General features: G+C 46.7%; 1 protein-coding gene across 1 annotated transcript in view; it reads left to right on the top strand.

Moving 5' to 3' along the window:
* The window catches only part of LOC109887009 (carboxypeptidase E), a 49597-nt gene that overhangs the window by 20152 nt on the left and 5693 nt on the right, over positions 1 to 23752 (top strand). The window contains 4 exon segments of the mRNA XM_031815415.1: positions 12634 to 12737; positions 13933 to 14025; positions 20557 to 20724; positions 22555 to 22672. Coding sequence (XP_031671275.1) covers positions 12634 to 12737; positions 13933 to 14025; positions 20557 to 20724; positions 22555 to 22672 — 483 coding nt within the window.

The raw sequence follows: 23752 nt of genomic DNA, 5'->3' as shown, positions 1-23752 counted from the left end.
CTGAAGTAGAGGAGACCAGGTAGAACCAGCCACATCACCAAACAGGACAAACTATAGGGACTGAAGTAGAGACCAGGTAGAACCAGCCACATCACAAACAGGACAAACTATAGGGACTTGAAGTAGGAGACCAGGTAGAAACCAGCCACATCACAAACAGGACAAACTATAGGGACTGAAGTAGAGACCAGGTAGAACCAGCCACATCACAAACAGGACAAACTATAGGGACTGAAGTACGAGACCAGGTAGAACCAGCCACATCACAAACAGGACAAACTATAGGGACTGAAGTAGAGACCAGGTAGAACCAGCCACATCACAAACAGGACAAACTATAGGGACTGAAGTAGAGACCAGGTGGAACCAGCCACATCACAAACAGGACAAACTATAGGGACTGAAGTAGAGACCTGCGTTAGAACCAGCCACATCACAAACAGGACAAACTATAGGGACTGAAGTAGAGACCAGGTAGAAGCAGCCACATCACAAACAGGACAAACTATAGGGACTGAAGTAGAGGAGACCAGGTTGAACAGCCACATCACAAACATGGACAAACTATAGGGACTGAAGTAGAGGAGACCAGGTAGAACCAGCCACATCACAAACAGGACAAACTATAGGGACTGAAGTAGAGGAGACCAGGTAGAACCAGCCACATCACAAACAGGACAAACTATAGGGACTGAAGTAGAGGAGACCAGGTAGAACCAGCCACATCACAAACAGGACAAACTATAGGGACTGAAGTAGAGGAGACCAGGTAGAACCAGCCACATCACAAACAGGACAACTACTGTATAGGGACTGAAGTAGAGGAGACCAGGTAGAACCAGCCACATCACAAACAGGACAAACTATAGGGACTGAAGTAGAGACCAGGTAGAACCAGACACATCACAAACAGGACAAACTATAGGGACTGAAGTAGAGACCAGGTAGAACCAGCCACATCACAAACAGGACAACTATAGGGACTGAAGTAGAGGAGACCAGGTGGAACCAGACACATCGCAAACAGGACAAACTATAGGGACTGAAGTAGAGACCAGGTAGAACCAGCCACATCACAAACAGGACAAACTATAGGGACTGAAGTAGAGGAGACCAGGTGGAACCAGCCACATCACAAACAGGACAACTACTGTATAAGGACTGAAGTAGAGGAGACCAGGTGGAACCAGACACATCACAAACAGGACAAACTATAGGGACTGAAGTAGAGACCAGGTAGAACGAGCCACATCACAAACAGGACAAACTATAGGGACTGAGGTAGAGACTAGGTAGAACCAGCCACATCACAAACAGGACAAACTATAGGGACTGAATTAGAGACCAGGTAGAACCAGCCACATCACAAACAGGACAAACTATAGGGACTGAAGTAGAGACCAGGTAGAACCAGCCACATCACAAACAGGACAAACTATAGGGACTGAAGTAGAGGAGACCAGGTGGAACCAGCCACATCACAAACAGGACAACTACTGTATAGGGACTGAAGTAGAGGAGACCAGGTGGAACCAGACACATCACAAACAGGACAAACTATAGGGACTGAAGTAGAGACCAGGTAGAACCAGCCACATCACAAACAGGACAACTATAGGGACTGAAGTAGAGACCAGGTAGAACCAGCCACATCACAAACAGGACAAACTATAGGGACTGAGGTAGAGACTAGTTAGCTCCAGCCACATCACAAACAGGACAAACTATAGGGACTGAAGTAGAGACCAGGTAGAACCAGCCACATCACAAACAGGACAAACTATAGGGACTGAAGTAGAGACCAGGTAGAACCAGCCACATCACAAACAGGACAAACTGTAGGGACTGAAGTAGAGGAGACCAGGTGGAACCAGCCACATCACAAACAGGACAAACTATAGGGGCTGAAGTAGAGGAGACCAGGTGGAACCAGCCACATCACAAACAGGACAAACTATAGGGACCGAAGTAGAGACCAAGTAGAACCAGCCACATCACAAACAGGACAAACTATAGGGACAGAAGTAGAGACCAAATATAACCAGCCACATCACAAACAGGACAAACTATAGGGACTGAAGTAGAGACCAAGTAGAACCAGCCACATCACAAACAGGACAAACTATAGGGACAGAAGTAGAGACCAAATATAACCAGCCACATCACAAACAGAACAAACTATAGGGACTGAAGTAGAGACCAGGTAGAACCAGCCACATCACGAACAGGACAAACTATAGGGACTGAAGTAGAGACCAGGTGGAACCAGCCACATCACAAACAGGACAACTATAGGGACTGAAGTAGAGACCAGGTAGAACCAGCCACATCACAAACAGGACAAACTATAGGGACTGAAGTAGAGACCAGGTGGAACCAGCCACATCACAAACAGGACAAACTATAGGGACTGAAGTAGAGACCAGGTAGAAGCAGCCACATCACAAACAGGACAAACTATAGGGACTGAAGTAGAGGAGACCAGGTAGAACCAGCCACATCACAAACATGACAAACTATAGGGACTGAAGTAGAGGAGACCAGGTAGAACCAGCCACATCACAAACAAGACAAACTATAGGGACTGAAGTAGAGGAGACCAGGTAGAACCAGCCACATCACAAACAGGACAACTACTGTATAGGGACTGAAGTAGAGGAGACCAGGTAGAACCAGCCACATCACAAACAGGACAAACTATAGGGACTGAAGTAGAGGAGACCAGGTAGAACCAGCCACATCACAAACAGGACAAACTATAGGGACTGAAGTAGAGACCAGGTAGAACCAGACACATCACAAACAGGACAAACTATAGGGACTGAAGTAGAGGAGACCAGGCGGAACCAGACACATCGCAAACAGGACAAACTATAGGGACTGAAGTAGAGGAGACCAGGTAGAACCAGACACATCACAAACAGGACAAACTATAGGGACTGAAGTAGAGACCAGGTAGAACCAGCCACATCACAAACAGGACAAACTATAGGGACTGAAGTAGAGGAGACCAGGTGGAACCAGCCACATCACAAACAGGACAAACTATAGGGACTGAAGTAGAGACCAGGTAGAACCAGCCACATCACAGACAGGACAAACTATAGGGACTGAAGTAGAGACCAGGTAGAACCAGCCACATCACAAACAGGACAAACTATAGGGACTGAAGTAGAGACCAGGTAGAACCAGCCACATCACAAACAGGACAAACTATAGGGACTGAAGTAGAGACCAGGTAGAACCAGCCACATCAAAACAGGACAAATTATAGGGACTGAAGTAGAGACCAGGTAGAACCAGCCACATCACAAACAGGACAAACTATAGGGACTGAAGTAGAGACCAGGTGGAACCAGCCACATCACAAACAGGACAAACTATAGGGACTGAAGTAGAGACCAGGTAGAACCAGCCACATCACAAACAGGACAAACTATAGGGACTGAAGTAGAGACCAGGTAGAAGCAGCCACATCACAAACAGGACAAACTATAGGGACTGAAGTAGAGGAGACCAGGTTGAACCAGCCACATCACAAACATGACAAACTATAGGGACTGAAGTAGAGGAGACCAGGTAGAACCAGCCACATCACAAACAGGACAAACTATAGGGACTGAAGTAGAGGAGACCAGGTAGAACCAGCCACATCACAAACAGGACAAACTATAGGGACTGAAGTAGAGACCAGGTGGAACCAGCCACATCACAAACAGGACAAACTATAGGGACTGAAGTAGAGACCAGGTAGAACCAGCCACATCACAAACAGGACAAACTATAGGGACTGAAGTAGAGACCAGGTAGAAGCAGCCACATCACAAACAGGACAAACTATAGGGACTGAAGTAGAGGAGACCAGGTAGAACCAGCCACATCACAAACATGACAAACTATAGGGACTGAAGTAGAGGAGACCAGGTAGAACCAGCCACATCACAAACAGGACAAACTATAGGGACTGAAGTAGAGGAGACCAGGTAGAACCAGCCACATCACAAACAGGACAACTACTGTATAGGGACTGAAGTAGAGGAGACCAGGTAGAACCAGCCACATCACAAACAGGACAAACTATAGGGACTGAAGAAGAGACCAGGTAGAACCAGACACATCACAAACAGGACAAACTATAGGGACTGAAGTAGAGGAGACCAGGTGGAACCAGACACATCGCAAACAGGACAAACTATAGGGACTGAAGTAGAGGAGACCAGGTAGAACCAGACACATCACAAACAGGACAAACTATAGGGACTGAAGTAGAGACCAGGTAGAACCAGCCACATCACAAACAGGACAAACTATAGGGACTGAAGTAGAGGAGACCAGGTGGAACCAGCCACATCACAAACAGGACATTCTATAGGGACTGAAGTAGAGACCAGGTAGAACCAGCCACATCACAAACAGGACAAACTATAGGGACTGAAGTAGAGACCAGGTAGAACCAGCCACATCACAAACAGGACAAACTATAGGGACTGAAGTAGAGACCAGGTGGAACCAGCCACATCACAAACAGGACAAACTATAGGGACTGAAGTAGAGACCAGGTAGAACCAGCCACATCACAAACAGGACAAACTATAGGGACTGAAGTAGAGACCAGGTAGAAGCAGCCACATCACAAACAGGACAAACTATAGGGACTGAAGTAGAGGAGACCAGGTAGAACCAGCCACATCACAAACATGACAAACTATAGGGACTGAAGTAGAGGAGACCAGGTAGAACCAGCCACATCACAAACAGGACAAACTATAGGGACTGAAGTAGAGGAGACCAGGTAGAACCAGCCACATCACAAACAGGACAACTACTGTATAGGGACTGAAGTAGAGGAGACCAGGTAGAACCAGCCACATCACAAACAGGACAAACTATAGGGACTGAGTAGAGACCAGGTAGAACCAGACACATCACAAACAGGACAAACTATAGGGACTGAAGTAGAGACCAGGTAGAACCAGCCACATCACAAACAGGACAACTATAGGGACTGAAGTAGAGGAGACCAGGTGGAACCAGACACATCGCAAACAGGACAAACTATAGGGACTGAAGTAGAGACCAGGTAGAACCAGCCACATCACAAACAGGACAAACTATAGGGACTGAAGTAGAGGAGACCAGGTGGAACCAGCCACATCACAAACAGGACAACTACTGTATAGGGACTGAAGTAGAGGAGACCAGGTGGAACCAGACACATCACAAACAGGACAAACTATAGGGACTGAAGTAGAGACCAGGTAGAACGAGCCACATCACAAACAGGACAAACTATAGGGACTGAGGTAGAGACTAGGTAGAACCAGCCACATCACAAACAGGACAAACTATAGGGACTGAATTAGAGACCAGGTAGAACCAGCCACATCACAAACAGGACAAACTATAGGGACTGATGTAGAGACCAGGTAGAACCAGCCACATCACAAACAGGACAAACTATAGGGACTGAAGTAGAGGAGACCAGGTGGAACCAGCCACATCACAAACAGGACAACTACTGTATAGGGACTGAAGTAGAGGAGACCAGGTGGAACCAGACACATCACAAACAGGACAAACTATAGGGACTGAAGTAGAGACCAGGTAGAACCAGCCACATCACAAACAGGACAACTATAGGGACTGAAGTAGAGACCAGGTAGAACCAGCCACATCACAAACAGGACAAACTATAGGGACTGAGGTAGAGACTAGTTAGAACCAGCCACATCACAAACAGGACAAACTATAGGGACTGAAGTAGAGACCAGGTAGAACCAGCCACATCACAAACAGGACAAACTATAGGGACTGAAGTAGAGACCAGGTAGAACCAGCCACATCACAAACAGGACAAACTGTAGGGACTGAAGTAGAGGAGACCAGGTGGAACCAGCCACATCACAAACAGGACAAACTATAGGGGCTGAAGTAGAGGAGACCAGGTGGAACCAGCCACATCACAAACAGGACAAACTATAGGGACCGAAGTAGAGACCAAGTAGAACCAGCCACATCACAAACAGGACAAACTATAGGGACAGAAGTAGAGACCAAATATAACCAGCCACATCACAAACTGGACAAACTATAGGGACTGAAGTAGAGACCAAGTAGAACCAGCCACATCACAAACAGGACAAACTATAGGGACAGAAGTAGAGACCAAATATAACCAGCCACATCACAAACAGAACAAACTATAGGGACTGAAGTAGAGACCAGGTAGAACCAGCCACATCACGAACAGGACAAACTATAGGGACTGAAGTAGAGACCAGGTGGAACCAGCCACATCACAAACAGGACAAACTATAGGGACTGAAGTAGAGACCAGGTAGAACCAGCCACATCACAAACAGGACAAACTATAGGGACTGAAGTAGAGACCAGGTAGAACCAGCCACATCACAAACAGGACAAACTATAGGGACTGAAGTAGAGACCAGGTAGAACCAGCCACATCACAAACAGGACAAACTATAGGGACTGAAGTAGAGGAGACCAGGTGGAACCAGCCACATCACAAGCAGGACAACTACTGTATAGGGACTGAAGTAGAGGAGACCAGGTGGAACCAGACACATCACAAACAGGACAAACTATAGGGACTGAAGTAGAGACCAGGTAGAACCAGCCACATCACAAACAGGACAAACTATAGGGACTGAAGTAGAGACCAGGTAGAACCAGCCACATCACAAACAGGACAAACTATAGGGACTGAAGTAAAGACCAGGTAGAACCAGCCACATCACAAACAGGACAAACTATAGGGACTAATGTAGAGACCAGGTAGAACCAGCCACATCACAAACAGGACAAACTATAGGGACTGAAGTAGAGACCAGGTAGAACCAGCCACATCACAAACAGGACAAACTGTAGGGACTGAAGTAGAGGAGACCAGCTGGAACCAGCCCACATCACAAACAGGACAAACTATAGGGACTGAAGTAGAGGAGACCAGGTGGAACCAGCCACATCACAAAACAGGACAAGCTATAGGGACTGAAGAAGAGACCAGGTAGAACCAGCCACATCACGAACAGGACAAACTATAGGGACTGAAGTAGAGACCAGGTAGAACCAGACACATCACAAACAGGACAAACTATAGGGACTGAAGTAGAGGAGACCAGGGGAACCAGCCACATCACAAACAGGACAAACTATAGGGACTGAAGTAGAGACCAGGTAGAACCAGCCACATCACAAACAGGACAACTATAGGGACTGAAGTAGAGACCAGGTAGAACCAGCCACATCACAAACAGGACAAACTATAGGGACTGAGGTTAGAGACTAGTTAGAACCAGCCACATCACAAACAGGACCAAACTATAGGGACTGAAGTAGAGACCAGGTAGAACCAGCCACATCACAAACAGGACAACTGTAGGGACTGAAGTAGAGGAGACCAGGTGGAACCAGCCACATCACAAACAGGACAAACTATAGGGGCTGAAGTAGAGGAGACCAGGTGGAACCAGCCACATCACCAAACAGGACAAACTATAGGGACCCGAAGTAGAGACCAAGTAGAACAGCCACATCACAAACAGGACAAACTATAGGGACCGAAGTAGAGACCAAGTAGAACCAGCCACATCACAAACAGGACAAAACTATAGGGACAGAAGTAGAGACCAATATAACCAGCCACATCACAAACAGGACAAACTATAGGGACTGAAGTAGAGGACCAAGTAGAACCAGCCACATCACAAACAGGACAAACTATAGGGACAGAAGTAGAGACCAAATATAACCAGGCCACATCACAAACAGAACAAACTATAGGGACTGAAGTAGAGACCAGGTAGAACCAGCCACATCACGAACAGGACAAACTATAGGGACTGAAGTAGAGACCAGGTGGAACCAGCCACATCACAAACAGGGACAACTATAGGGACTGAAGTAGAGGACCAGGTAGAACAAGCCACATCACAAACAGGACAAACTATAGGGACTGAAGTAGAGACCAGGTAGAACCAGCCACATCACAAACAGGACAAACTATAGGGACTGAAGTAGAGACCAGGTAGAACCAGCCACATCACAAACAGGACAAACTATAGGGACTGAAGTAGAGGAGACCAGGTGGAACCAGCCACATCACAAGCAGGACAACTACTGTATAGGGACTGAAGTAGAGGAGACCAGGTGGAACCAGACACATCACAAACAGGACAAACTATAGGGACTGAAGTAGAGGACCAGGTAGAACCAGCCACATCACAAACAGGACAAACTATAGGGACCTGAAGTAGAGACCAGGTAGAACCAGCCACATCACAAACAGGACAAACTATAGGGACTGAAGGTAAAGACCAGGTAGAACAGCCACATCACAAACAGGACAAATATAGGGACTACTGTAGAGACCAGGTAGAACCAGCCCACATCACAAACAGGACAAACTATAGGGACTGAAGTAGAGACCAGGTAGACCCAGCCACATCACAAACAGGACAAACTGTAGGGACTGAAGTAGAGGAGAGACCAGCTGGAACCAGCCACATCACAAACAGGACAACTATAGGGACTGACGTAGAGGAGACCAGGTGGAACCAGCCACATCCAAACAGGACAAGCTATAGGGACTGAAGAAGAGACCAGGTAGAACCAGCCACATCACCGAACAGGACAAACTATAGGGACTGAAGTAGAGACCAGGTAGAACCAGACACATCACAAACCAGGACAAACTATAGGGACTGAAGTAGAGACCATGTAGAACCAGCCACATCACAAACAGGACAAACTATAGGGACTGAAGTAGAGAGACCCGGTGGAACCAGCCACATCACAACCGGGACAACTACTGTATAGGGACTGAAGTAGAGGAGACCAGGTGGAACCAGACACATCACAAACAGGACAAACTATAGGGACTGAAGTAGAGACCAGGTAGAACAGCCACATCACAAACAGGACAAACTATAGGGACTGAGGGTAGAGACTAGGTAGAACCAGCCACATCACAAACAGGACAAACTATAGGGACTGAAGTAGAGACCAGGTTAGAACCAGCCACATCACAAACAGGACAAACTATAGGGACTGAAGTAGAGACCAGGTAGAACCAGCCACATCACAAACAGGACAAACTATAGGGATGAAGTAGAGGAGACCAGGTGGAACCAGCCACATCACAAACAGGACAACTACTGTATAGGGACTGAAGTAGAGGAGACCAGGTGGAACCAGACACGTCACAAAGAGGACAAACTATAGGGACTGAAGTAGAGACCAGGTAGAACCAGCCACATCACAAACAGGACAACTATAGGGACTGAAGTAGAGGACCAGGTAGAACCAGCCACATCACAAACAGGACAAACTATAGGGCCTGAGGTAGGACTAGGTTAGAACCAGCCACATCACAAACAGGACAAACTATAGGGACTGAATTAGAGGAGACCAGGTGGAACCAGCCACATCACAAACAGGACAAGCTATAGGGACTGAAGAAGAGACCAGGTAGAAACCAGCCACATCACGAACAGGACAAACTATAGGGACTGAAGTTTCAGAGAGTGATGCGATGTTGCAGCCAGAAATCATCAATTATACATCTGAGGAAACCCACATTCTCTCTCCTGTCTGTCTCTCTCTCTTTATTCTTAGTTCTTAGTTATGCCTGCATGTCCTCCTGAGTGTGTTAAGGAGGCCATCTTGCATCTAGCTGACATTTTTTCCCATGATTCCTCTCTCTCTCCTCTAACCATCTCTCTCGCTATCTCTCTATCTCTCTCTCTCACTCTCTCTCTCTCTCTCTCTGTCTCTCTCTCTCTCTCTCTCTCTCTCTCTCTCTCTCTCTCTCTCTCTCTCTCTAACCCTATCTCTCTCCAACCCTTTCTCTCTCCATATATATATTTTTTCTCTTTTGTGTTGTGTGTGCAGGTGAGGATAGCAGGCTGGTGAGATATAATGACTGGTCAAAAAAACACATGAGTCACCTTGTTGTCCATTAATTTGTCTCCTGTATTTGGCCCGTCTCTGTGGTAACAGTGGGAAGTGTAGTGTGACGTGTGTGTGTGTGTGTGTGTGTCTGTGTGTGTATGTGTGGTGTGTGTGTGTGTGAGTGTGTGTGTGTTAGCGTGGCAGTGTGACGTTACAGGTCTATCATAGACAGGAGGCATCACAGACAGGAGACATCACAGACTGGAGACATCACAGACAGGAGACATCACAGATCTATCACAGACCGGAGACATCACAGACAGGAGGACATCACAGGCAGGAAATATCACAGACAGGAGACATCACAGACAGTAGACATCACAGTACGTTCACAGACAGGAGGCATCACAGACAGGAGGCATCACAGACAGGAGGCATCACAGACAGGAGACATCACAGACAGGAGACATCACAGATCTATCACAGACAGGAGACATCACAGACAGGAGACATCACAGGCAGTAGACATCACAGTACGTTCACAGACAGGAGGCATCACAGACAGGAGACATCACAGACTGGAGACATCACAGACTGGAGACATCACTTTTATCACAGAGTTAGATTGGAGGTAGAGAAGACTCTGCTGATGTAGACCAGAGGGTTGTAGTCTCTTTAAGACACCAGGAGACAGAAAGAGAAGACTCTGCTGATGTAGACCAGAGGGTTGTAGTCTCTTTAAGACACCAGGAGACAGAAAGAGAAGACTCTGCTGATGTAGACCAGAGGGTTGTAGTCTCTTTAAGACACCAGGAGACAGAAAGAGCAGACTCTGCTGATGTAGACCAGAGGGTTGTAGTCTCTTTAAGACACCAGGAGACAGAAAGAGAAGACTCTGCTGATGTAGACCAGAGGGTTGTAGGTTAAGACACCAGGAGACCGAAAGAGACGGGGACTCTGCTGATGTAGCCAAGAGGGTTTGTAGGTCTCTTTAAGACCTCAGGAGACAGACAGAAAGAAGAAGGACTCTTGCTGATGTAGACCAGATGGTTGTAGTTAAGACACCAGGAGGAGACAGAAAGAGAAGACTATGTTGCTGTCGGACCAGAGGGTTGTTAGTTAGACACCAGAGACAGGACAGAGAAGACTGCTGATGTAGACCAGAGGTTTTGTAGTCTCTCTAAGACATCAGGAGGAGACAGGAAGAGAAGACTCTACTGATGTAGACCAGAGGGTTGTAGTCTCTTTAAGACACCAGGAGACAGAAAGAGAAGACTCTGCTGATGTAGACCAGAGGGTTGTAGTCTCTTTAAGACACCAGGAGACAGAAAGAGACAACTATGCTGATGTTAGACCAGACGGTGTAGTCTCTTTAAAACACCAGGAGACAGAAAGAGAAGACTCTGCTGATGTAGACCAGAGGGTTGTAGTTAAGACCTCAGGAGACAGAAAGAGAAGACTCTGCTGATGTAGACCAGAGGGTTGTAGTCTCTTTAAGACACCAGGAGACAGAAAGAGAAGACTCTGCTGATGTAGACCAGAGGGTTGTAGTCTCTTTAAGACATCAGAAGACAGAAAGAGAAGACTCTGCTGATGTAGACCCAAGGGTTGTAGTTAAGACACCAGGAGACAGAAAGAGAAGACTCTGCTGATGTAGACCAGAGGGTTGTAGTTAAGACACCAGGAGACAGAAAGAGAAGACTCTGCTGATTTAGACCAGAGGGTTGTAGTTAAGAGACCAGGAGACAGACCTGGGAAGATAATGTAGGATTGAACATGTGTAGTTACTCTGTGATACTCTGTATGACTGAACATGGGTAGTTACTCTGTGATACTCTGTATGACTGAACATGGGTAGTTACTCTGTATGACTGAACATTGGTAGTTACTCTGTAGGACTAAACATGGATAGTTACTCTGTGATACTCTGTAGGACTGAACATGGGTAGTTACTCTGTGATACTCTGTAGGACTGAACATGGATAGATACTATGTGATACTCTGTAGGGCTGAACATGGGTAGTTACTCTGTAGGACTGAACATGGATAGATACTATGTGATACTCTGTAGGGCTGAACATGGGTAGTTACTCTGTGATACTCTGTAGGACTGAACATGGGTAGTTACTCTGTAGGACTGAACATGGGTAGATACTCTGTGATACTCTGTAGGACTGAACATGGGTAGATACTCTGTGATACTCTGTAGGACTGAACATGGATTTGGAAACATCATATCATATGTTGACCTAACCTGTGTGTTTTGACCTAACCTGTGTGTTTTGACCTAACCTGTGTGTTTTGACCTAACCTATGTGTGTGTTGACCTAACCTGTGTGTTTTGACTAGACTTAACCAGTGTGTGTTTTGACCTAACCTGTGTGTTTTGACCTAACCTGTGTGTGTGTGTGTTGACCTAACCTGTGTGTTTTGACCTAACCTGTGTGTTTTGACTTAACCTGTGTGTTTTGACCTAACCTGTGTGTGTTGACCTAACCTGTGTTTGTTGACCTAACCTGTGTGTTTTGACTTAACCTGTGTGTTTTGACCTAACCTGTGTGTGTGTGTTGACCTAACCTGTGTGTTTTGACCTAACCTGTGTGTTTTGACCTAACCTGTGTGTGCGTTGACCTAACCTGTGTGTGTGTTGACCTAACCTGTGTGTGTGTTGACCTAACCTGTGTGTGTGTGTTGACCTAACCTGTGTTTCTCTTTCCCCAGGTGAGCCAGAGTTTAAGTACATCGGAAACATGCACGGCAACGAGGCGGTAGGACGGGAACTCATCGTCTACCTGGCTCAGTACCTCTGTAACCAATACCAACAGGTAATATAACCTGTCTCAGTACCTCTGTTACCAACAGGTAATATAACCTGTCTCAGTACCTCTGTTACAACCTGTCTCAGTACCTCTGATACCAACAGGTAATATAACCTGTCTCAGTACCTCTGTTACCAACAGGTAATATAACCTGTCTCAGTACCTCTGTTACAACCTGTCTCAGTACCTCTGTTACCAACAGGTAATATAACCTGTCTCAGTACCTCTGTTACAACCTGTCTCAGTACCTCTGTAACCAATACCAACAGGTAATATAACCTGTCTCAGTACCTCTGTTACCAACAGGTAATATAACCTGTCTCAGTACCTCTGTTACCAACAGGTAATATAACCTGTCTCAGTACCTCTGTTACCAACAGGTAATATAACCTGTCTCAGTACCTCTGTTACCAACAGGTAATATAACCTGTCTCAGTACCTCTGTTACAACCTGTCTCAGTACCTCTGTTACCAACAGGTAATATAACCTGTCTCAGTACCTCTGTAACCAATACCAACAGGTAATATAACCTGTCTCAGTACCTCTGTTACCAACAGGTAATATAACCTGTCTCAGTACCTCTGTTACCAACAGGTAATATAACCTGTCTCAATACCTCTGTTACCAACAGGTAATATAACCTGTCTCAGTACCTCTGTTACCAACAGGTAATATAACCTGTCTCAGTACCTCTGTTACAACCTGTCTCAGTACCTCTGTTACAACCTGTCTCAGTACCTCTGTTACCAACAGGTAATATAACCTGTCTCAGTACCTCTGTAACCAACAGGTAATATAACCTGTCTCAATACCTCTGTTACCAACAGGTAATATAACCTGTCTCAGTACCTCTGATACCAACAGGTAATATAACCTGTCTCAGTACCTCTGATACCAACAGGTAATATAACCTGTCTCAGTACCTCTGTTACCAACAGGTAATATAACCTGTCTCAGTACCTCTGTTACCAACAGGTAATATAACCTGTCTCAGTACCTCTGTTACCAACAGGTAATATAACCTGTCTCAGTACCTCTGTTACCAACAGGTAATATAACCTGTCTCAGTACCTCTGTTACCAACAGGTAATATAACCTGTAGTTTGGATCCAACTAAACGATCACAGAGTTAATATGTTGTTGTGTTTTCACAGGGCAACGAGTCGATCACAGAGTTAATATGTTGTTCTGTTGTATCAGGGCAACGAGTCGATCATCGATCTGATCCACACCACACGTATCCACCTGATGCCCTCTATGAACCCTGATGGCTTTGAGAAAGCTGCCTCCCAGGTAACACACAACTAACACACACACCACAACTAACACACACACCACAACTAACACACACACCACAACTAACACACACACCACAACTAACACACACACCACAACTAACACACACACCACAACTAACACACACACCACAACTAACACACACACCACAACTAACACACACACCACAACTAACACACACACCACAACTAACACACACACCACAACTAACACACACACCACAACTAACACACACACCACAACTAACACACACACCACAACTAACACACACACCACAACTAACACACACACCACAACTAACACACACACCACAACTAACACACACATCACAACTAACACACACACCACAACTAACACACACACCACAACTAACACACACACCACAACTAACACACACACCACAACTAACACACACACCACAACTAACACACACACCACAACTAAACACACACACCACAACTAACACACACACCACAACTAACACACACACCACAACTAACACACACACCACAACTAACACACACACCACAACTAACACACACACACCACAACTAACACACACACCACAACTAACACACACACCACAACTAACACACACACCACAACTAACACACACACCACAACTAACACACACACCACAACTAACACACACACCACAACTAACACACACCCACAACTAACACACACACCACAACTAACACACACACCACAACTAACACACACACCACAACTAACACACACACCACAACTAACACACACACCACAACTAACACACACACCACAACTAACACACACACCACAACTAACACACACACCACAACTAACACACACACACCAAACTAACACACACACCACAACTAACACACACACCACAACTACACACACACCACAACTAACACACACACCACACAACTAACACACACACCACAACTAACACACACACAGACTGGTTCATGGGACCAGGTAACACACACACCACAACTAACACACACACCACAACTAACACACACACCACAACTAACACACACACCACAACTAACACACACACCACAACTAACACACACACCACAACTAACACACACACCACAACTAACACACACACCACAACTAACACACACACCACAACTAACACACACATCACAACTAACACACACACCACAACTAACACACACACCACAACTAACACACACATCACAACTAACACACACACAGACTGGTTCATGGGACCAGGTAACACACACACCACAACTAACACACACACCACAACTAACACACACACCACAACTAACACACAACCACAACTAACACACACACCACAACTAACACACACACCACAACTAACACACACACCACAACTAACACACACACCACAACTAACACACACACCACAACTAACACACACACCACAACTAACACACACACCACAACTAACACACACACCACAACTAACACACACACCACAACTAACACACACACCACAACTAACACACACACACCACAACTAACACACACACCACAACTAACACACACACCACAACTAACACACACACCACAACTAACACACACACCACAACTAACACACACCACAACTAACACACACACCACAACTAACACACACACCACAACTAACACACACACCACAACTAACACACACACCACAACTAACACACACATCACAACTAACACACACACCACAACTAACACACACACACACCACAACTACACACACACCACAACTAACACACACATCACAACTAACACACACACCACAACTAACACACACACCACAACTAACACACACACCACAACTAACACACACATCACAACTAACACACACACCACAACTAACACACACATCACAACTAACACACACACCACAACTAACACACACACAGACTGGTTCATGGGACCAGGTAACACACACACCACAACTAACACACACATCACAACTAACACACACACAGACTGGTTCATGGGACCAGGTAACACACACATCACAACTAACACACACACCACAACTAACACACACATCACAACTAACACACACACCACAACTAACACACACACCACAACTAACACACACACCACAACTAACACACACATCACAACTAACACACACACAGACTGGTTCATGGGACCAGGTAACACACACACCACAACTAACACACACACCACAACTAACACACACATCACAACTAACACACACACCACAACTAACACACACATCACAACTAACACACACATCACAACTAACACACACACCACAACTAACACACACACCACAACTAACACACACACCACAACTAACACACACACCACAACTAACACACACACCACAACTAACACACACACACACAACTAACACACACACCACAACTAACACACACACCACAACTAACACACACACCACAACTAACACACACACCACAACTAACACACACACCACAACTAACACACACACCACAACTAACACACACACCACAACTAACACACACACACCACAACTAACACACACACCACAACTAACACACACACCACAACTAACACACACACCACAACTAACACACACACCACAACTAACATACACATCACAACTAACACACACACCACAACTAACACACACATCACAACTAACACACACACCACAACTAACACACACACCACAACTAACACACACACCACAACTAACACACACACCACAACTAACACACACACCACAACTAACACACACACCACAACTAACACACACACAGACTGGTTCATGGGACCAGGTAACACACACACCACAACTAACACACACACCACAACTAACACACACATCACAACTAACACACACACCACAACTAACACACACATCACAACTAACACACACACAGACTGGTTCATGGGACCAGGTAACACACACACCACAACTAACACACACACCACAACTAACACACACACCACAACTAACACACACACACACACACACACCACAACTAACACACACATCACAACTAACACACACACCACAACTAACACACACACCACAACTAACACACACACCACAACTAACACACACATCACAACTAACACACACACCACAACTAACACACACACCACAACTAACACACACACCACAACTAACACACACACCACAACTAACACACACATCACAACTAACACACACACCACAACTAACACACACACCACAACTAACACACACATCACAACTAACACACACACCACAACTAACACACACACCACAACTAACACACACATCACAACTAACACACACACCACAACTAACACACACATCACAACTAACACACACACCACAACTAACACACACACCACAACTAACACACACACCACAACTAACACACACACCACAACTAACACACACATCACAACTAACACACACACCACAACTAACACACACACCACACTAACACACACACCACAACTAACACACACACCACAACTAACACACACACCACAACTAACACACACATCACAACTAACACACACATCACAACTAACACACACACCACAACTAACACACACCCACAACTAACACACACACCACAACTAACACACACACCACAACTAACACACACACCACAACTAACACACACACACACAACTAACACACACACCAAACAACACACACACAACACACACACCACAACTAACACACACACACCACAACTAACACACACACCACAACTAACACACACACCACAACTAACACACACACCACAACTAACACACACACCACAACTAACACACACATCACAACTAACACACACACCACAACTAACACACACATCACAACTAACACACACACCACAACTAACACACACACCACAACTAACACACACACCACAACTAACACACACACCACAACTAACACACACACCACAACTAACACACACACCACAACTAACACACACACAGACTGGTTCATGGGACCAGGTAACACACACACCACAACTAACACACACACCACAACTAACACACACATCACAACTAACACACACACCACAACTAACACACACATCACAACTAACACACACACAGACTGGTTCATGGGACCAGGTAACACACACACCACAACTAACACACACACCACAACTAACACACACACCACAACTAACACACACACCACAACTAACACACACACCACAACTAACACACACATCACAACTAACACACACACACACAACTAACACACACCACAACTAACACACACATCACAACTAACACACACACCACAACTAACACACACACCACAACTAACACACACATCACAACTAACACACACACCACAACTAACACACACATCACAACTAACACACACACCACAACTAACACACACACCACAACTAACACACACATCACAACTAACACACACACCACAACTAACACACACACCACAACTAACACACACATCACAACTAACACACACACCACAACTAACACACACACCACAACTAACACACACACCACAACTAACACACACACCACAACTAACACACACACACCACAACTAACACACACACCACAACTAACACACACACCACAACTAACACACACACCACAACTAACACACACACCACAACTAACATACACATCACAACTAACACACACACCACAACTAACACACACATCACAACTAACACACACACCACAACTAACACACACACCACAACTAACACACACACCACAACTAACACACACACCACAACTAACACACACACCACAACTAACACACACACCACAACTAACACACACACAGACTGGTTCATGGGACCAGGTAACACACACACCACAACTAACACACACACCACAACTAACACACACATCACAACTAACACACACACCACAACTAACACACACATCACAACTAACACACACACAGACTGGTTCATGGGACCAGGTAACACACACACCACAACTAACACACACACCACAACTAACACACACACCACAACTAACACACACACCACAACTAACACACACACCACAACTAACACACACATCACAACTAACACACACACCACAACTAACACACACACCACAACTAACACACACATCACAACTAACACACACACCACAACTAACACACACACCACAACTAACACACACATCACAACTAACACACACACCACAACTAACACACACATCACAACTAACACACACACCACAACTAACACACACACCACAACTAACACACACATCACAACTAACACACACACCACAACTAACACACACACCACAACTAACACACACATCACAACTAACACACACACCACAACTAACACACACATCACAACTAACACACACCAACAACTAACCACACAACCACCAACTAACACACACACCACAACTAACACACACATCACAACTAACACACACATCACAACTAACACACACACCACAACTAACACACACACCACAACTAACACACACACCACAACTAACACACACACCACAACTAACACACACCCACAACTACACACACACTCACAACTAACACACACATCACAACTAACACACACACCACAACTAACACACACACCACAACTAACACACACACCACAACTAACACACACATCACAACTAACACACACACCACAACTAACACACACATCACAACTAACACACACACCACAACTAACACACACATCACAACTAACACACACCACCACAACTAACACACACACCACAACTAACACACACATCACAACTAACACACACACAGACTGGTTCATGGGACCAGGTAACACCACACACCACAACTAACACACACATCACAACTAACACACACACAGACTGGTTCATGGGACCAACTAACACACACACCACAACTAACACACACATCACAACTAACACACACACAGACTGGTTCATGGGACCAACTAACACACACACCACAACTAACACACACACCACAACTAACACACACACCACAACTAACACACACACCACAACTAACACACACACACAACTAACACACACACCACAACTAACACACACACCACAACTAAACACACACACCACAACTAACACACACACCACAACTAACACACACACCACAACTAACACACACACACACAACTAACACACACACCACAACTAACACACACACCACAACTAACACACACACAGACTGGTTCATGGGACCAGGTAACACACACACCACAACTAACACACACATCACAACTAACACACACACAGACTGGTTCATGGGACCAGGTAACACACACCACAACTAACACACACACCACAACTAACACACACACCACAACTAACACACACATCACAACTAACACACACACAGACTGGTTCATGGGACCAGGTAACACACACACCACAACTAACACACACATCACAACTAACACACACACAGACTGGTTCATGGGACCAGGTAACACACACACCACAACTAACACACACACCACAACTAACACACACATCACAACTAACACACACACAGACTGGTTCATGGGACCAGGTAACATCTCTCCTCCCTCTGTGTGTCAGTCGGGGGAGCTGAAAGATTGGTTCGTAGGTCGTAGTAACGCCCAGGGGGTTGACCTGAACAGGAACTTCCCTGACCTGGACCGTATCGTCTACGGCAACGAGAAGGAGGGCGGAGCCAACAACCACCTGCTCAACAACATGAAGAAGGCCGTGGACGAAAATACCAAGGTAACACACCTGTCTGTCTGTCTGGTAACACACCTGTCTGTCTGTCTGTGTCTGTGTTGTCTCCAGCTAGCTCCAGAGACCAAGGCAGTGATCCTGTCTGTCTGTGTTGTCTCCAGCTGGCTCCAGATACCAAGGCAGTGATCCTGTCTGTCTGTGTTGTCTCCAGCTGGCTCCAGAGACCAAGGCAGTGATCCTGTCTGTCTGTCTGTGTTGTCTCCAGCTGGCTCCAGAGACCAAGGCAGTGATCCTGTCTGTGTTGTCTCCAGGCTGCTCCAGAGACCAAGGCAGTGGTCCTGTCTGTCTGTGTTGTCTCCAGCTGGCTCCAGAGACCAAGGCAGTGATCCTGTCTGTCTGTCTGTGTTGTCTCCAGCTGGCTCCAGAGACCAAGGCAGTGATCCTGTCTGTGTTGCCTCCAGGCTGCTCCAGAGACCAAGGCAGTGGTCCTGTCTGTGTCTGTGTCTGTGTTGTCTCCAGCTAGCTCCAGAGACCAAGGCAGTGATCCTGTCTGTGTCTGTGTTGTCTCCAGCTGGCTCCAGAGACCAAGGCAGTGATCCTATCTGTCTGTGTTGTCTCCAGCTAGCTCCAGAGACCAACGCAGTGATCCTGTCTGTCTGTGTTATCTCCAGCTGGCTCCAGAGACCAAGGCAGTGATCCTGTCTGTCTGTGTCTGTGTTGTCTCCAGCTGGCTCCAGAGACCAAGGCAGTGATCCTGTCTGTCTGTGTCTGTGTTGTCTCCAGCTGGCTCCAGAGACCAAGGCAGTGATCCTGTCTGTGTCTGTGTTGTCTCCAGGCTGCTCCAGAGACCAAGGCAGTGGTCCTGTCTGTCTGTGTCTGTGTTGTCTCCAGCTAGCTCCAGAGACCAAGGCAGTGATCCTGTCTGTCTGTGTCTGTGTTGTCTCCAGGTGGCTCCAGAGACCAAGGCAGTGATCCTGTCTGTCTGTGTCTGTGTTGTCTCCAGCTAGCTCCAGAGACCAAGGCAGTGATCCTGTCTGTCTGTGTCTGTGTTGTCTCCAGCTGGCTCCAGAGACCAAGGCAGTGATCCTGTCTGTCTGTGTTTGTGTTGTCTCCAGCTAGCTCCAGAGACCAAGGCAGTGATCCTGTCTGTCGGTGTTGTCTCCAGCTGGCTCCAGAGACCAAGGCAGTGATCCTGTCTGTCTGTGTCTGTGTTGTCTCCAGCTGGCTCCAGAGACCAAGGCAGTGATCCTGTCTGTCTGTGTCTGTGTTGTCTCCAGCTGGCTCCAGAGACCAAGGCAGTGGTCCTGTCTGTCTGTGTCTGTGTTGTCTCCAGCTAGCTCCAGAGACCAAGGCAGTGATCCTGTCTGTCTGTGTCTGTGTTGTCTCCAGGCTGCTCCAGAGACCAAGGCAGTGGTCCTGTCTGTCTGTGTCTGTGTTGTCTCCAGCTAGCTCCAGTGACCAAGGCAGTGATCCTGTCTGTCTGTGTCTGTGTTGTCTCCAGGTGGCTCCAGAGACCAAGGCAGTGATCCTGTCTGTCTGTGTCTGTGTTGTCTCCAGCTGGCTCCAGAGACCAAGGCAGTGATCCTGTCTGTCTGTGTTTGTGTTGTCTCCAGCTGGCTCCAGAGACCAAGGCAGTGATCCTGTCTGTCGGTGTTGTCTCCAGCTGGCTCCAGAGACCAAGGCAGTGATCCTGTCTGTCTGTGTCTGTGTTGTCTCCAGCTGGCTCCAGAGACCAAGGCAGTGATCCTGTCTGTCTGTGTCTGTGTTGTCTCCAGCTGGCTCCAGAGACCAAGGCAGTGATCCTGTCTGTCTGTGTTGTCTCCAGCTAGCTCCAGAGACCAAGGCAGTGATCCAGTCTGTCTGTGTTGTCTCCAGCTAGCTCCAGAGACCAAGGCAGTGATCAGGTGGATAATGGAGATTCCATTCGTCCTCTCAGCTAATCTGCATGGAGGAGATGTGGTGGCCAACTACCCCTACGACGAGACACGCAGTGGTAACCACACACACCACGCTACACACACACCACGCTACACACACACCACGCTACACACACACCACGCTACACACCCACCACGCTACACACACACCAAGCTACACACACACCACGCTACACACACACCATGCTACACACACACCACGCTACACACCCACCAAGCTACACACCCACCACGCTACACACACGTCACGCTACACACACATCACGCTACACACACACCACGCCACACACCCACCACACTACACACACAACACGCTACACGCATAAACCACTGTGAACCAGACATCTCCTACAGTATAGAGCATCATGGGTAATTTAAACCACTGTGAACCAGACATCTCCTACAGTATAGAGTAGAGCTTCATGGGATCATTTAAACCACTGTGAACCAGACATCTCCTACAGTGTAGAGTAGAGCATCATGGGTAATTTAAACCACTGTGAACCAGACATCTCCTACAGTGTAGAGCATCATGGGTAATTTAAACCACTGTGAACCAGACATATCCTACAGTATAGAGTAGAGCATCATGGGTAATTTAAACCACTGTGAACTAAACATGAAGCTGAGTAAAAGACACAAAAATTAAACTTAAGAATGGGAAGCATAGCATTTACACACATATAACAGATCTACCTCTTCGTGACTTCATTTCAAAGAGAATTACAGATCTATAACTCATATTTCTATGTGAATTTGGTCAGGTCGCCCAAAAAGTTACATAATACCTCTGCTAATAAGTGCAAATAAGTTATCTCCCTCCCTCCCTCCCTCCCTCCCTCCCTCCCTCCCTCCCTCCCTCCCTCCCTCCCTCCCTCCCTCCCTCCCTCCCTCCCTCCCTCCTCCTTCCCTCCCTCCCTCCCTCCCTCCCTCCTCCTCCCTCCCTCCCTCCCTCCCTCCCTCCCTCCCTCCCTCCTTCCTTCCTTCCCTCCCTCCCTCCCTCCCTCCCTCCCTCCCTCCCTCCCTCCCATCCCCCCCTCTCCACCTCCCTTCCTCCATCCCCCATCCACCCTCCCTCCCTCCCTCCCCATCCTCCCTCCCTCCCACCCCCCCCCCTCCCTCCCTCCCTCCCTCCC

This window comes from Oncorhynchus kisutch, unplaced genomic scaffold (assembly GCF_002021735.2).
Source record: "Oncorhynchus kisutch isolate 150728-3 unplaced genomic scaffold, Okis_V2 Okis09a-Okis19a_hom, whole genome shotgun sequence".
In the NCBI taxonomy this organism is placed as follows: domain Eukaryota; kingdom Metazoa; phylum Chordata; class Actinopteri; order Salmoniformes; family Salmonidae; genus Oncorhynchus; species Oncorhynchus kisutch.
This window is presented reverse-complemented; position numbering and strand designations above follow the sequence as displayed.